Source organism: Penicillium verrucosum (assembly GCF_028828655.1).
Source record: "Penicillium verrucosum strain IBT 35672 chromosome Unknown utg000001l_segment0_segment0, whole genome shotgun sequence".
Classification (NCBI taxonomy): Eukaryota; Fungi; Ascomycota; class Eurotiomycetes; order Eurotiales; family Aspergillaceae; genus Penicillium; species Penicillium verrucosum.
Genome location: NW_026643210.1, coordinates 3,670,253 through 3,685,398, shown reverse-complemented (window position 1 = coordinate 3,685,398; position 15,146 = coordinate 3,670,253). Strand labels below are relative to the sequence as shown.

The window sequence follows — 15,146 nt, the reverse complement described above, 5'->3', positions numbered from 1 at the left end:
GTTTTGTTCCAATCCCCTGCTATATATTTTTGCTTTCCTGTTGAAATACCCCCCGTTTTGTTACTTTGGTTATTATCTTGGATGTAGTTATCTTGCTTATTGACTAGCACTGTCAGTCTAGCTCTAGAGTCACTGTATATTAGCCAATTGGTGATATTGTATGCTTTGTAGACTTATCTGGGACATTCTACTTTTACCGAGCAATCATCTCTATCATACATGTAGGCTTTTTGGGGATCGGATTTTGTCATTGACATTTTCACGGCTATGTAGTACCTCCCACATATTCCCAGTAACTAAGCCCACGCTACTGTACAATCCCTTGAAAATAACGAGAAATTTCTTGCAATCTTCACCATAGAAAATCATCCCCAGCAAGGTATAATAATATAATGATATACACAAATCAATAAAACAAAATCACTGCTGAACACTCATCATACCGACGTGAGACCAAGACATGAAATCCATCATCATAAGAACAGATAGTATAGCAAAACAAGACCTGAACGCGGCGCATGGCTTCTCTTTTCCAAAGCACAAAGTACACGCTTCGCTCCGGTTAAAAGTAACCTTAACCTTAATCAATACGTTTTGCTGCAGCAGGAATTGCAGCCGATTGGCCACCGACAGGGCCAGTTTCATGATAACTGGGAGGAGCAGCCTCTCGTTCAGGACTCGGCGCTTCTTCCGTATCCCAAGTCTCAACTGCATTCTCATCCCAGTTGTCGACTTCCTGCTCAAGGCTCATGACACCGGATTCCTGCGGGCCCATAGTTTCTGAGTCACGACGGGAATTCCCGACACCACCGAGTTCGACGTCCTCGGTGCCCTCCTCCACCATGCCATACCGACTTTGTCGGCGGCGTTCCATCATGCGTCGGTGGTACCAGTTGCAAAGTCCAACAGCGCCTACACTACCGACAACATTGGCGACAATATCGAAGATATCGAAGTCTCGACCATTTGGAACGAAACCCTGCACAACTTCAGAGCCAATACCCAACCCTAATGTGCAGACCACGAGGGTCACGTGCAGCGTGCGACGACGGGTAGTGTCCAGGACCCAGTAAAATGTTACTGAGAGTAGGAAAAATGTAACGAGGTGGAGGAACTTGTCATTGGGTTGAAGCTGTGTTGGTATTGTTGAAGAGGTGCTGTGTGGAAGAAGACCGATGTAACCGGCTAAGAAGAGCAGGAAGATGAAGGCACCTGAGGCGGGTTAGTTGGGGGAGATCGCCGGAACCAGAATGGTAAGTAAGTAAGCAAAGCTTACCTGCAAAAGGATAACGAATGCGCATGGTGGTCGAGAATTAGATCAGTGAGGAAGAAAGTGAGAAGAAGCTTCGATTGAAACTCTTTATCTGTGAAAGTGACTGTCCAGGCTTCGGAGAGAGAGAGAGAGCTGTCAAATGTGGAGGAGTTCGGCCCCAGCTGATGCCTGGTGCGTCATATGCGGAGCAATGGGGGATGTTCACAACAAAGAAAGTGGAAATCTGATATAGGAACAGACAAATCCACAATAAGCTCAAGTAAAGATTACAGATAATAATAGATTGAAATAAGACAAGATGTGAACAATAGCAATTGATCGCAAGTTGAAAGAGTAGAGTGACAATGAGACAAGATCTGCCGGTTGACTCCGCCTTCATGCCCTGTACTTCATCCCCGTCCAGAGAAACTTCCTATGAAGCTCCCCCGGACCTTGTTCATCAAACCTCACCCCCACGCTATCATTTTTTGCCAATTTGACATCTTCAGTCAATTTTACCGGGGGTGTTTTCTATCTCTATGCCTTTTGTCCCTTCCCCGACCCCTGTGTCGCGTTCGATCGGCCCGTAATCCTAATCGCGGAGAATCGAGTCTCGCCCGCCCCAAAACCGGGGCTTTGGAGCGAGCATGTCGCTCGGCCACAACGCCTGGCCTCCGGGCAATATACGGCCCCCAGATGATCTCCAGGACTCTCCCCGCCCAGTCAATGGCTTAGTGAAGACTTTATCTGGCTCCCGGACGCCCCAAATACGCGGCTCTGTTGGCGCCGAAGCGCCGAACCCTAGCTCGACATCCGAAGCCGATATCGCGCCCGAAGAGGACCCGCGCATTGCTCAATTCCGTGAATTGTATCGCCGCAGTGAGGCGAAAATAAGTGCGCTGTTCTCCGGGCAATATTCGGACGATAACCCTGCGGTTGGGGAAACTACTGAGGCGTCCGAAGCTCAACCCGAACGCGTCGATGATGCGCCTCCCCCTTCCACCGCCCCACACAAGTCTGCTCGCAAGCTCGACGACGATGATTACGATGACTACGATGATGATGACGAGGACGAGGAAATGGACGATGCTGCTGAATCGCCTCTAAAACCCAAGTCCACCGCTGCGTCACAGGACCCTAGTGGTGCCGTGCCATTAGCATCCCGCCCCGGTACCTCGATATCAGATGGACTAAAAGAGCCCAAGAAGGAGACGATGGAAGATCTCCGGAAGCAACTCGAGGAAGACAAGAAAGCAACGGAGGAGGCCGCCAGAAGAAGCTTCCACACTCTGTTTTACACCCTTGAGAATGACAGGGATGCTATGCTTGATCAACAGCGCCTAGAGGAGTCGGAGAGACAAGTTGAGGCAGAGATATCCGGCCAGGCTAACATGAGCGGCAACAATGTCTCGGGGGCTTCCAATGGCTACAGTTCCTTGAGTAATACCAACCTGGGCGCTTCCAGTTTGACTCTGAAAAACCTTATTGCACGAATTGATAAGAAGCGAGACCGGGTGCAGGCGTCGGATGCTGAACTTCGGAGCTTGCTGAGTGAGGTTCGCAAGAATCGTAGCAAATGGGCGAACGAAGACAAGGTCGGCCAGGAAGAGCTCTATGAAGCTGCAGAAAAGGTTCTCAGTGAGCTCAAGGCTATGACAGAACATTCAACTGCTTTTTTGACTCGTGTCAACAAACGCGATGCGCCGGACTATCATACGAGTAAGCAGCCCTTTCACCGCAAATGATCTGCTTCATCTACTAACTTCCTATTAGTCATTAAGCACCCAATGGACCTTGGATCAATGACCAAAAAGCTGAAAGGCTTGCAGTATAGATCGAAACAAGACTTCGTCGATGACCTCACCCTCATTTGGGCGAATTGCTTGAAATACAATACCAACACCGAACATCCTCTCCGGAAGCACGCACTTTACATGCGCAAGGAGACTGAGAAGCTTGTCCCTCTCATCCCGGATATTGTCATCAGGGACCGTGCGGAAGTTGAGGCCGAAGAACGACGACTCCAGCTTGCCGATAACGATGGCGCCGAAGAGAGTGACGATGAGCCCATCATGTCTTCACGAGGCAGAAAGGCTCCCGGCAAGAAGACTTCCAAAAAAGGAACAGCCCCTTCCCGAAATACTCCCAGTCCCGCCAGGGCCCCCAGCACTCAGCCACCTGCGCCAGCTCGCGCGGATTCGGACGCTGCTGGTGAAGCTAGTCAAAATGGATTTTCCACTCCGCCTCCTGGATCTAACACGCCGTCTGACCCTGCTGGTTCAGGAGCGATAGCTACAGCGAGCCAGGATGATTCAATGGATATCGACGGTCCGAGTACGTCGACAACTGCGCTCAGTGCCATGTCGGTTTCCGGCGGCGTAGAACCGGAAGACCCCGAGTACAAAGTGTGGAAGCAAGTCACCAAGAAAGATAGAGCGCGAGTTGCGGCGGAGCGACATCGTCTCCTCCGGGGAGACAAACTCAACTCCGAAGAACCCGCTTTGCTCAGAAGTAAAGCTGGCATGCGCCGATGGCTTCGACACCAGAAACAAGCTACTATCGAAGCTGACAAGTCTCGCGATGGGGACTCTCAAGCCTTAGAACCGGAGGCAGCAGGCGAGAGCCTTGCAGAAGGCATTGAGGTGGAAGAAGACCAGATGCTCCCTTATTATTATGATGTCATGTCTGGTGTCCCTGACCTTCCTGAGCGGCTACTCTGGAAGGAGGACGCGCAAGGCAATGTTGTTGATGCCTCTGAGGAGTTCCTTCATGTGCTTGAAAAAGGTCGTTTTATCCAACCGGATAGCAAGTTGACCCGCAAGATGAACTCGAACATGCGCCAGATGCAAGAAACGCGTAAGATCTGCTCAAAAATTGGCATTGTCAAGCAGATGCAGCTTCAATCCCAGGTAAGCGACCCTATTACCCTGCTATGGCCCGGTAACTTGGCTAACCTTTCCCTAGATGTACCAAAATCAATTCCAGAAATATCAACCCGAGCCATTTCAGGAGCAAGACATCGAACCACATGTCATGAATGACAACGGCCCTGTCATTGCCCCCTGGGCCTGTAGGGCAGCATTGCAACGCTCAGTCGCTAAGGTTTTCTATCACACTGGATTCGAGGAATACCAGCCATCTGCCCTCGAAGCGGTTACTGACATTGCCGCCGACTTTTTCCATAAGTTGGGGTCCACTTTCAAGTCTTATATGGAAACCCCGAAGGTTCCTACCACCGAGTCACATGAAGCTACACCTTCAGCCGCCGAATGGAAACCTGCATACACTCATTCTGAAATCGTCCTGCACACCTTGTCCACCGTGGGGATCCACATAGATGAATTGGAATGCTATATCAAGGACGATGTGGATCGTCTGGGGACCAAGCTCACAACTGCTAATGATCGCCTCAGGTCACTCCTGACGGAACTCCTTCGACCCGCTCTAGAAGGCGGCGAAGATGGCTCAAACGCATTTGCCGATGGCAGTGAACAGTTCGTCGGCGGTGACTTTGCTGAGGATATTGATGAGGATTTCTTCGGTTTCAAGGAACTGGGCTTGGATCGGGAGTTTGGCCTTTCCACGCTCAGTGTGCCCTTACATCTGCTTCAGAATCGTATGTTCAATGCGGCCAATCCGCAAAGCACGAGCGTTTCACCGACCGTCACTCTTTTCGCTTCTCCGCCCCCATATCCACGCATTTCAACAGACAACCTACCTCGCCAGATTGGACTCCTGCAGGAATTCTTCAAGGGCAAGCTTGACGCAAACAGTGGTGAACCTCTTGTGGAAGACCTAGAGCTGCCTCCCAAGCAGCGGCCCATGGCCATCAAACCCCGTCTCCCAGCCTCTGGCAAAATCCCCCAGTCTAGTCTCCCGGGTCTCACATCCAGTCCGCAGAAACGAGCCGCTCCACCGATGGCATCCAAATCCGGCGGCGCAGAGCCAAGTAAGAAGAAATCCAAGAAGAACAGCGGTGTGGCCCTCGAAATGCCCAACTTCAACCCCGATGGTGAAGCCGACCAAACGACTGGTGACCCGCCCACAAATGCCGATCTGAAGACTGAAGACACCGGCCTCGGTGATGGCGCTGGTGAATCCATGACCAACGGAGCGTGATGTATAACTTCCAGGGTCAGGTAGGTTTATAGTTGACTACGAGCATGGCCCGATGCTTTCCTTCACACCTCCTATCTTTATCTTGCGTCCGCATGCTTTTACTTTTGCATACCTACTTGCATTTCTATTCCGATATTCAATATCTGCGACTCATGACTCTCGAGATGGGATCAGACAGACACCTATCTCCCTTTGCGACGATACGATTGACGAACAGGGATCGAATCAGCAATAGGAGCCAGCACCCAATGTTTGATTATTTGGTTATTGGGGGACTGTATCTTTTTGACCCTCAAACTTGCAGCGATACATAATCCAGTCCTTGTATTTTACCTGTGTTTTTTTCTCTTGCGTTTCCTTTCTCTTCCTTTCTCTTTTTCTGTCCTTGACTGGAAATGCAGAGTGGATTATTTTCCCATTTTAGTTTTTTTCTTTTTTTTTTTTTTTTTTGTATCATAATGTCCCTTGATGGGATTTTTCATTTCTTGACAGAGTACCTATTCGGATTTGTTCAATTCAGACCGATTCTTGTGACTTGTATCTTGTCATTAGGTACCAGCTTAAGCAAAGATCAATGGGTAACTCACCTAGCTACCTAGGTAGTAGTAATTTTATAAGTGACGAGAAGTGAATACCAGGAGTTGTTTCCAATTATGACTACACCAGAGCTCTATGGGAAGTACCAAGTTCTATTCCACAATTACAGATATATCGGAGCGAACGAAAACGTCTACTCAACCTTTAACTAAATCTATGGAGTGCACAAGGGAATAAAATCCCCCGCAAAGGGCGGGGGGTTTTTTTGGTATTTTCTGGGTTAACAACATGAAAAAAAAAGAATAAAAACTAAAAAAAAAAAAGAAAAACTAACTGAAGATCAGCCTCGGTATCCAATGGGCCAAGTTGTAGAAACAACAGCCTATTAAAACTGGGCACAGATCCACAAGCGTGAATGATGAAATCGAAAACACAGTCCGCGAAAGATACAAAAAACAAAAAAGAAAGTATGGCTCATTTAGAACCGCAAGACCAGCCTTGAGCAACCGGTCCTGCGGTTCTTGCGAACAACATCCAAGGCAGCCCTAACGTCGGATCGAGTCATCCTGAAGAGCAGCATCACAAAGCTAATGCGATGGAAACTTTGTTCGAGCAATAACAAATGAAACAACGCGGAGTAATAATCAAATCAGTTCGCAAATAGAGAAAACGGAGTCATAGAACAAATCCCTTGGATGGGAATCGGAAACCCATGGAGTGAACAAGATGAATATTGTCCACAACCATCGAAATGTTACAGTTGAGTTAGACGTACCACATACCCAGAGCCAGCTTGTTCGAGGTACCTTCAATGGGAAGCAATCTCTTGGCTCGGGGTTCCTTGGGCTTCGGGTTTGTCATTTTCACCTCGGGGCCACTCTGGGGTCCAGAGGTAATGGGAACATCCTCATGGTGGCGAGCACGAACCGAAATCAAGTGGGCATAGTAAATTGCAGGATGGACAGACACAGAGGTTGTGGAGCGGATGTACTGGTAACAGTGATCATTGATCATGCCCTCGAGATCATTGGGCTTCAGGCCCATCTCATCCAACAGGACGTGGTAGTGGACCGGGCGTGGAGTTCCCTGCAAAGCAATGTGCGTGTAGAGCAGGAAGTCCCAGTCATGTGGGCTAGTCACATCTCGATCAATAAGAGTGCCTGGTAGGGGGCCACCGTGGGTGTCCGCGGCTGCGCGATTCTTGGGGTCGGGGAACGCTCGGAGATGGTGGCGCTTGTTGGCAACTACAACACACATCTTGCCAGCCCAGACTGCTTGGCCACACGCATGTGCAATGGCAAAGCGGATGGCGGGGACCTCCTCTGAAAGGATTCTCTGGTATTCGGACGCAGACACACCGTCGCGGAAATAGTAGACGTACTCAGGAGCCTTGCCATCCCCAACAGTTGCTTTCCACTCAGCAACCATGGGGTGTAGTATGTACTCTACCACTTTATCCCGTATGATCTCAATTCGATCTCCATTTGTCTCACATCCACCCATGTAGCGAGTTGCAGTAGCATTTGCCGAAACCGACATGGCTGCCAACGACGGGGTCCACACGCCCATCATTGGATGAGTGACATCCGCCCCAATTATCATGGAGCCTGGACGTAAACCAGAACTCTTTGACTTGGGGACAGCACGAGCAGTGATGCCGCCAAGCTTCGCATTCACCTTCATGAGCACATTCGCGTGATATTGAGGCCTATTGGTAATGCAGTGTGCAGATTGGAGCACTTGAGAAGGGGTACCATATCGGCAGTCGGAAGACTTCTTGATGCGAAGATAGACCCAAGAATCCTTGTCGGGAACGATGAATACCATGAGCTGGGGCTCTCTCTTGTTCTGTGCCGCGATCGCATCGTAGAGCTTTTTGACACTGGTGCCAACGTCTTCGCTCAATCCCTTGACAACCGGTCGGCCAGTGACCTCACCACCCATGCTCTTGTACATCTTGACAAATTGTTCAACCCAGCTCAGTGTCTGGTCCTGGCTGATTGACTTCCGATGCCCGGAAAAGAATCCGACACCCCAAGCCTGAAGGGCCTTTTCATTGGGTTTGTAGAACTTCTTACCGCGAAGATCCCAGCTTCCAGAGTGCTGAGGGTTGTGCTTGCGGTTGCCCCCGAACTGAAGCTCAGGACTCGGAAGCAGGCGAGCCTTGGTCTTGATCATTTGATCGCTGATTTTCATGCCGTAAAGTTTCAGAATCGGATCATTCTTGTGCTGGAGAAGCTCTTTGGACTGGCGAGCATTGGCCAAACGCTTCGGGGGTCTGGTTGCACACCATTGAATCATTTGTGCCGCCTGCATATCGGTAAGCTTGTAGCGGTATCGCTGCAGGCCCTTAATGACCAGGAACTCGGCTGGGTAATGGACATCCTCCTTTTGCATCTCCACCAAGGGCATGTTGGGATATTCGAGGCGGAGGTTGTACCGTCTCATAAAGTAGGTTTCAAGGTGCATTCGAGTGGACTTCCCAGTGGCCTTGTCGTAATAGTCAATGAAAAACTCCTTGGGCTTTGCATGAATCAAGCCCTTGACAAGGAAACTCTTCATCTTGAAAGGGCAACCCTCGTAGTTGGGTGCCACTCGAAGACCATGAATCCTCTTGCTCACCTGGGCAAACCACTTCGATTCCTTCGTACCACCATATTCGTCGCGAGTTGACTGCAAGTTCCTGACCAGAGTCGACATATCGTTCCACCCGTGCACATTCATCATGTAGCCCATAAGACTAATACGAGAAAAGAAGACGCAGTGGGCGACATCAACATTGAGTATCAGACCTTGCTATAAGTAAACGTTAGTTTCACAATCTTTAATTTAAACTAGAGGATGGAGCCTTACCGGAGTCGGCTTAATTGCTTGATAGATGCCTCGGTAAACGGAAGCCCCCATGTTGGCAAGCGGCTGGTAAAATTCTTGTTTGAGCTCGTCGTCCTCTCCAAGCTTGTCGAAGAAGAAGGCCCTCTTGATTGCAGCAAATTGTTTAGTGGGCCATTCTCGGAGCAGATGGTCAAGGAAACCTGTCATTATTAGCTTGCCGAATCAAAAACAGAGGAATACGCGAAATAAGAGGTTACTTACTCAGAGATTCAATCACGAGCTCATCCAGATCACGGCGGTTTTGCAGCCAGGAGTTGATCACCGACAGGTTGATCTTTCGCTTTTGAATGACGGACATCCTGAAAGCAGGATTTCTCCTGAACTCATCAACCGTAGCAAGCGTTTTGATGTCACGGGTCATGTCACCCCTGAAGTCGATAATCTCATTCCAGTCATCAAAGTTGCGCAGCGACCTGCAACACAGATTAGAAAATCTATCGTAGCAATCAGAAATATATATTATACTTACCAGCAGATTCTTCCACCATCCCAGATACCATCAGGAATGTGTGCCTTCCGAGTCTCACTGTTCCAGCACTTTCTCAAGATCCGCCGGTCAGTCTCATTCTGGTCTCCGTGGACCACATTGATCTAGGAGTTCATGAGCAAATAATCTCGTTGAAGGGGGGTTAATGGACACTCACCTCGTACTGGTAAACTGCCTTGTCTGGGAAAGAAGTGATCGGGTACGCATTCATCATAACCTCGATCTCTTTGCCAGAAGTGTTGTAGCCAACACGACGCTGAATGTGAGTCTCCTCTAGGGTACCCTAGAAAGGAAAAAGCAAGGTTAGCATAATTCATTGTCCACAGATGTAGAGTTATTGAAATCTACCGGTCGGAAACTTACAGAAGAAGCCCTGATTTTGAATCGATGCCAGGGAATATCAATGTTCTTGCAGCCATCCCAGGCAACTGTCATGTAATCTTTGTGGCGAATAACCTTCTCCTGGTCGAGTCTGTGTTGCTCGAAAACAGCCACTTTTACTCCTTCTCTGGCAAGACGCTCATAGTTGGCCTTTTCTTCCGCGGTCCAGTTGGCCGGGAATTCTGGAGGGGTCTCAACTCGACGGATGGGAGAGTCACTGCTACTGGAACCAGTGCTCTTAAGTCTGCGGTGCTCACCTGACTCAGGGTCATATCGGGTTCGGCGCATCCAAGCAGTACTTTCTGCTTCTTTTTTGCGGATTGCGTCATCTTCGAGTTTGGCCTTGTGATCACGCATCTCTTGGATCTGACGCGGATCCAAGGGCTTTGCCACAGGAGCAGAGGGACGCAGAGGAAGCTCAAGGCTGAGCTTAGGTTTCGAGGTGGTAGAGCGGTGCCCACCATCCTCGGGGGAAGGCTTTATTGGCCTCTGGGGACCCATGGTGAATCACGTTCCTATCAGATATCTTGTTGTTAATGAATGCTTTTGTTTTTGACAGATGTGAAGGTATCATGTAAGAGGATGAAACGAAGCAAGGGTTTTATAACGATTGAGCAGCCATACTGCTCGGCGATGTAAAGTGAAGCAGAAACCGTTCGGTTTAGCTTCGCTTGGACTCGGTATGGAAGAGGGGTAGGGTAGTAATATGAGAGTGACCACTTACACAGAGGGAAGAGCTTCAGTGATGGTTTTCTGTGACTGTATTTGTTTGAATCACAGAAGAATTGAGATGAAGGGTTATGGGTAAAGAAAAAGAAGAAGAAGAAGAAAGGGAGGGATAAAGGATGAATGCTTTTATAGATGAAGCTGCGGCGGGTCTGCTGCGGGTCCGTGGGACTCGGCGTAGGTAGGGGTGCTCCTTCTCGAGGTGAATTGAACGTTACCTGATTGAGCAGGTATGAATTTAGGGAAGTAAGCATTACCTAGATAGGTAAATGGACTTTGTGGCCAAAGTCCGGTCTATATGAGCTGAATTGTGCTCGTTTGTACTATAGCATCTCCTTAAAAGACTGAAGTAACCGGAAGTTACATATCTCGCACTTTCACTTGAGACCCATGATTTACATCTGTGTCACTCGAACTGATTGTGTATTCGCAGGGTGGCCCATTTATCACCAATGTCCACCACCGATATGAAGTGCTACAAGGGGGGCTTCTACAGTACGGCCTAGAAATGCATACTGCGTGACGTGGAAGCCGCAAGCAGCTGGTAAAAGTTAGACAAATAGCTAAGATGGCATTTTATACCTATTGAAGATATGGCTTTGGTGTAGCCTGGTGGCAAAATTGGACGCTTCTCAAAATCCTAATAGCTATCCAAAGCCCAAAATGAAAAGCGAGTCCATTCCTGCCATATAGTATATAGTTTCCAATATTCCTCAGTTGATATTGTCCGCTGCTTCAAACATGCGTAGGAGGGGCTGGTTGCTTATTCTCTGCATGCGAATTATCAATCTTCCTAGGCAACGATTTGTTCCAGTTGTGATCGGGGGAAACCGCGGGGTTGCGGTGATATTGATGTGTGAACCACATTGGTAATATGTTTAACATGTTGGGACGGGATGGGTATTCCACCACGAAACTGACCAGATTCGGCAGCTGTCCGTACCCGATATAGGGGTAAACCGCCAACATGCAGTCGGAATAAAAAGGCGGAGTAAACGGACGAAAAATGCCAATTGTGTTCCTTTAACTGTCGACTCCTGACAGCAAACAGAGAATGATACATACAGGGTTACATGGAAGGCAAATAGATTGCACTGGGGGCTGGTGTATTTTCAATGGGAGTATCCGTAAAATTCCCAGACAACGATGCAGAGGAAAAGAGAAAGACGAACAAGATGAACACACTCGACCAATTAACGGGTAGTCTATATACAAGAATATCTTTACCTCCACCGGTTGACTAAGAGCGGTCATTTCCTTTTATGGGTGCATTTTTCTAAAGCGGCCGTGAAGCTGGCAGAGCTGGTTGTCCTTTATACTGTATCATCACCTGCCTATAAGGCAGTCCACAATATCATACAATTCAGGCTCGATAAAGGCTGAGATATATTGGGTATAGACATGACCTCTGCTCTGAGGAAGGAACCGAGCTCTAGGACACGAAGTGCGATCAAAGTGAGGCCAAAGTGAGAAATAGTATAGTCAAACACCCTTCACTGTATAATCTACTGCCGGTAAAAACCTCCATACATTAATACTATGGATCTAGTCTGCAGGATCCCATCCCTGGCTCTCAATTATGGCTTCCAGCCGTTGCGGCATGGTCTCAGAGAGATGCTCTAGTTGCCGAGCTCTAATTCATCCTGTGCCTACTACGCCGTGGCCACTATGATCGACCTAACTGGATCACATCTTTGCAATAGAGGAAAATGAGCCCACCAGCGAAGATCTTTTTGTTGACAATTGGGATGAATTTGAGATAGACACCGATAAAATGACCACACTGCTTTACGTCCACGAGCTGCAGAACCCCCGTAGGTGTATCGACTTGCATCAAGAACAGCACCCTGAGAAGAAGCCATCGAAAAGGTCGACAGCTGCTTGAGCCGGGGTCCCATGAAACACAGTATGTGCAAATTGAGGTGACAAAGGTATTTTTTAGGGCTTCATATTCTGTGGAGTACCCGATGACGTAGTTAGCATGACGTAGTGGCCCACTTTGTACCCCAGCTTACCAATCACCGTCGGCCCCCTCAGACGTTTATTTTAAGCTTATACGAACTACAGTAAACCCCCGTTATAACGAATCAATTGCAGATGAATCGGTTCAGTCACGGCCAACCGAGAAAGTTCGCGAGATGTTTGGTGACTTCGACGAAGATCTGTCCATAGACTGCGACAGCATCGACGAAATCGCAAGAACGGCGCACGCCATCCGTCGAATTCGTGATGGTCTTAACACCCCCGAAGCGCGCCGAATTTTACAATTACGGAACGACCTAGAAGCCGCACACGACGGATACGTGATCATGGTCGACGATGTTGCGCGCCGTCTCCAGTTGCGCCCAGAATGGCACAAACGGGCCTTGCGACCGGTGTTTGAAGCGACCAAACTTGCTATCGATGACGGCGACGAGGACTTCTAGCTTTCCTTTCGGCTTCGGGGATGGCGTTGATTCATTTTCATTTTCATTTATCGTTATCGTTTTCTTTTTCACATGCGTTCATTTTTCGCTACTTGCTTTTAATGGCCTTCATGCCATGGTCGACGAGGGCGTCGACATATTTTTTTCAGCGGGCATTGTTATGGGACATTCCCAGACAGGGTCACATGACCCGTCTGACCGCCTTAGTTAGCTTAATGGCTACTGCATAGATAGATAGGAATGTCATCCTTTTACCACTTCCCACAACAACGATCGTCATAATCACTGCCGTCAGAGGAACCCGGGTCGCCGTCGTTCGGCATGCGAGTGCGCTGCCCATTCGCGTCCCTCGGCGAAATGTTACGTGATCGTTCGGCCGTGGCTCTGGACCGCCGTGAACTAGTGGTCGATTGCCGGCTTAGCTGATCAATCGTCCTCTGCATGGACTGCAATTGATCCCTTAGCATCGCCAATTCGTCCGAGGGATGTTGCTGCGGATATTGCATATATTGTGATGGGTACATCGGATACGGTGGTCCTGGGAATGCTTGCGCCGGCGGCGGTGGCTGAAAACGCATGCTCGGCGACCCCTGCAAATGCGGGTACGCCGCAAATTCCGCGTTGCTTTTTCGGTCCCGAGACCGCTGTCGACGAGGACGTCGACATATTTTTTCAGCGGGCATTTGTCACGGGACGGGGTCACAGGACCCCTCACACCGCCCTACTTAGGTTAATAGCTAGTGCATACTTAGAGAGGAATAGCATCCTTTTGCCACCTCCCATCACAAATGGTAGCATGTCTAAATACGTCTATTCAGGGAAAAGAAGGGTCAAATCAATTTTCATCGAGTTTCCATCATTAAGTTCTTCCCCAAGAGTTATTTTTTCTTTTTCAAGGACGGGTCGACGACGACGTCGCCAGGCGCCGTCGTCGACACATTGTGACGTCGATCACGTGACGCGATAAATGCCGCAGACGCAGTTCGACATCGACGTCCGTGGCACACAGGTCGCTAATCACTGCAAGGATCATCCAAATTTCCGTATATCAGCGGAAGCGAGGACACTGCTGGGGCAGTTTCCTACGGTTGACGCCGATCGATCGAGTAAGCGGATCACGAGGTCGGCAAAGCTTGACGAGGAACGTTACCCCTCCGATTGGGTTGTTGATCCTCCGGCGGTGCGTCGGGTATTGAAACAGTTGTGTGACGAAGCTCGACGTCGTCGCGAGATCGATACACCGGCTACGCCGGCGAATCCTTCCTTGGCAGAGTCAGTGAGGCTACCAATTAGATTTGCCGACAGGCAGATTTCAACCAAATACGGATCTCGCCTACGCTCCTTTTCGCATCCGCAAACACGGGACGGCGACATGCCAGTCACATCGGCAGCGCCGACCGGTCCGGTAGGTACGGTGCTGTAACCGGCGGCGCCGTAGCTGATAGCGTTGCTTCTGGAACCGACCGCTGCAACAGCTCAGGTAGGGTGACTCTTGGCATACCTGCTTCCGTTGCCTGCGTTGCCGCCTGACGCGGGGCTGCAGTGGCCGGAATGCTAGCGTTGCTCGACGCTGCAGATGTAGGCGGCATCTCGTCGTCCTTCGCCTGAGGGTGCGAGAAGGAACGCAGACGAGATCCGTACTTGGTTGAAACTTGCCTATGCGCAAACCTGATGGGCAACCTCACCATTCGTTGCCGTTCGTGGGGACCTGGTGTTGGGCGCTTGGCACGGCTACACGATGAAATATTCGTTATATCCAGGTATTCGTAAAATCCAGGTGCCATATAAAATATGTATATTTCTAGTTTACATACAAATTTATGCTCCAAAAAAAGCCCTAATATCTCTCTGCTTCCTCCCTTCCAATTTCCTCGCTTCCAGTAACCTTTCATGCCTATAAAGCGCGCTAATTAACTTGGTTTCTCCCTGCTCCTGCTGCTCTTCATATATACAAAGGGTTTTTAAAGCCTGAATAGCTTCATGATAGAGAACCTAGGCCTGTTCTTCTATAATCTTATCTTCGTCAACCTCTGGAAGAAATTCACTAAGTACAATATCATCAATAGTATCGAGATCATCTTCTATAACTTTATCTATAGGGTTAAGAAAGTTCTTAATATCTAGAGGAAAGGATTTCGGAGATCGTAGAGGACGAGGGACGATGGTTAGGCTTTATAAAACTACTAAGCGAGCTCTTTACTAGAGAGTAAAGGGTTGATTCAGCGCTGTTCTCGTAGTGCCACTTTCTAGGAGGTTGGGATCGATCGGCGAGGCATTTTGATTGGTTAAGAATGCTTGAAAAAGTAGGGATAAAACCTCAATATAA

General features: G+C 49.0%; 6 protein-coding genes across 6 annotated transcripts; 3 read left to right on the top strand and 3 right to left on the bottom strand.

Moving 5' to 3' along the window:
• Nucleotides 1-580: 580 nt before the first annotated feature.
• On the bottom strand, nt 581-1,344 carry N7516_001379 (VanZ family protein; the record flags this gene model as incomplete). The annotated part of the gene is made up of 2 exons (XM_057214101.1): nt 1,277-1,344; nt 581-1,212 (listed from the first exon to the last, which is right to left on the bottom strand). Exons 1-2 carry the CDS (start codon nt 1,299-1,301, stop codon nt 581-583), a joined length of 657 nt encoding a protein of 218 aa, XP_057075984.1. The 5' UTR covers nt 1,302-1,344.
• A 555-nt stretch (nt 1,345-1,899) lies between these two features.
• N7516_001378 (SAGA histone acetyltransferase complex subunit SPT7) lies at nt 1,900-5,371 on the top strand (the record flags this gene model as incomplete). The annotated part of the gene is made up of 3 exons (XM_057214100.1): nt 1,900-2,971; nt 3,026-4,161; nt 4,217-5,371. 3 exons carry the CDS (start codon nt 1,900-1,902, stop codon nt 5,369-5,371), a joined length of 3,363 nt encoding a protein of 1,120 aa, XP_057075983.1.
• A 1,302-nt stretch (nt 5,372-6,673) lies between these two features.
• Nucleotides 6,674-10,169, bottom strand: N7516_001377 (putative eukaryotic translation initiation factor eIF-2C4; the record flags this gene model as incomplete). The annotated part of the gene is made up of 6 exons (XM_057214099.1): nt 6,674-8,704; nt 8,762-8,940; nt 9,002-9,213; nt 9,270-9,391; nt 9,445-9,570; nt 9,651-10,169. The coding sequence occupies 6 exons, from the start codon at nt 10,167-10,169 to the stop codon at nt 6,674-6,676; spliced, it is 3,189 nt and encodes a 1,062-aa protein (XP_057075982.1).
• Nucleotides 10,170-12,168: 1,999 nt separating this feature from the next.
• N7516_001376 (uncharacterized protein) lies at nt 12,169-12,820 on the top strand (the record flags this gene model as incomplete). The annotated part of the gene is made up of 2 exons (XM_057214098.1): nt 12,169-12,208; nt 12,492-12,820. 2 exons carry the CDS (start codon nt 12,169-12,171, stop codon nt 12,818-12,820), a joined length of 369 nt encoding a protein of 122 aa, XP_057075981.1.
• A 426-nt stretch (nt 12,821-13,246) lies between these two features.
• N7516_001375 (uncharacterized protein) lies at nt 13,247-13,486 on the bottom strand (the record flags this gene model as incomplete). Its single annotated transcript, XM_057214097.1, has 1 exon — nt 13,247-13,486. The coding sequence occupies one exon, from the start codon at nt 13,484-13,486 to the stop codon at nt 13,247-13,249; it is 240 nt and encodes a 79-aa protein (XP_057075980.1).
• Nucleotides 13,487-13,787: 301 nt separating this feature from the next.
• On the top strand, nt 13,788-14,243 carry N7516_001374 (uncharacterized protein; the record flags this gene model as incomplete). Its single annotated transcript, XM_057214096.1, has 1 exon — nt 13,788-14,243. One exon carries the CDS (start codon nt 13,788-13,790, stop codon nt 14,241-14,243), a length of 456 nt encoding a protein of 151 aa, XP_057075979.1.
• Nucleotides 14,244-15,146: the final 903 nt, after the last annotated feature.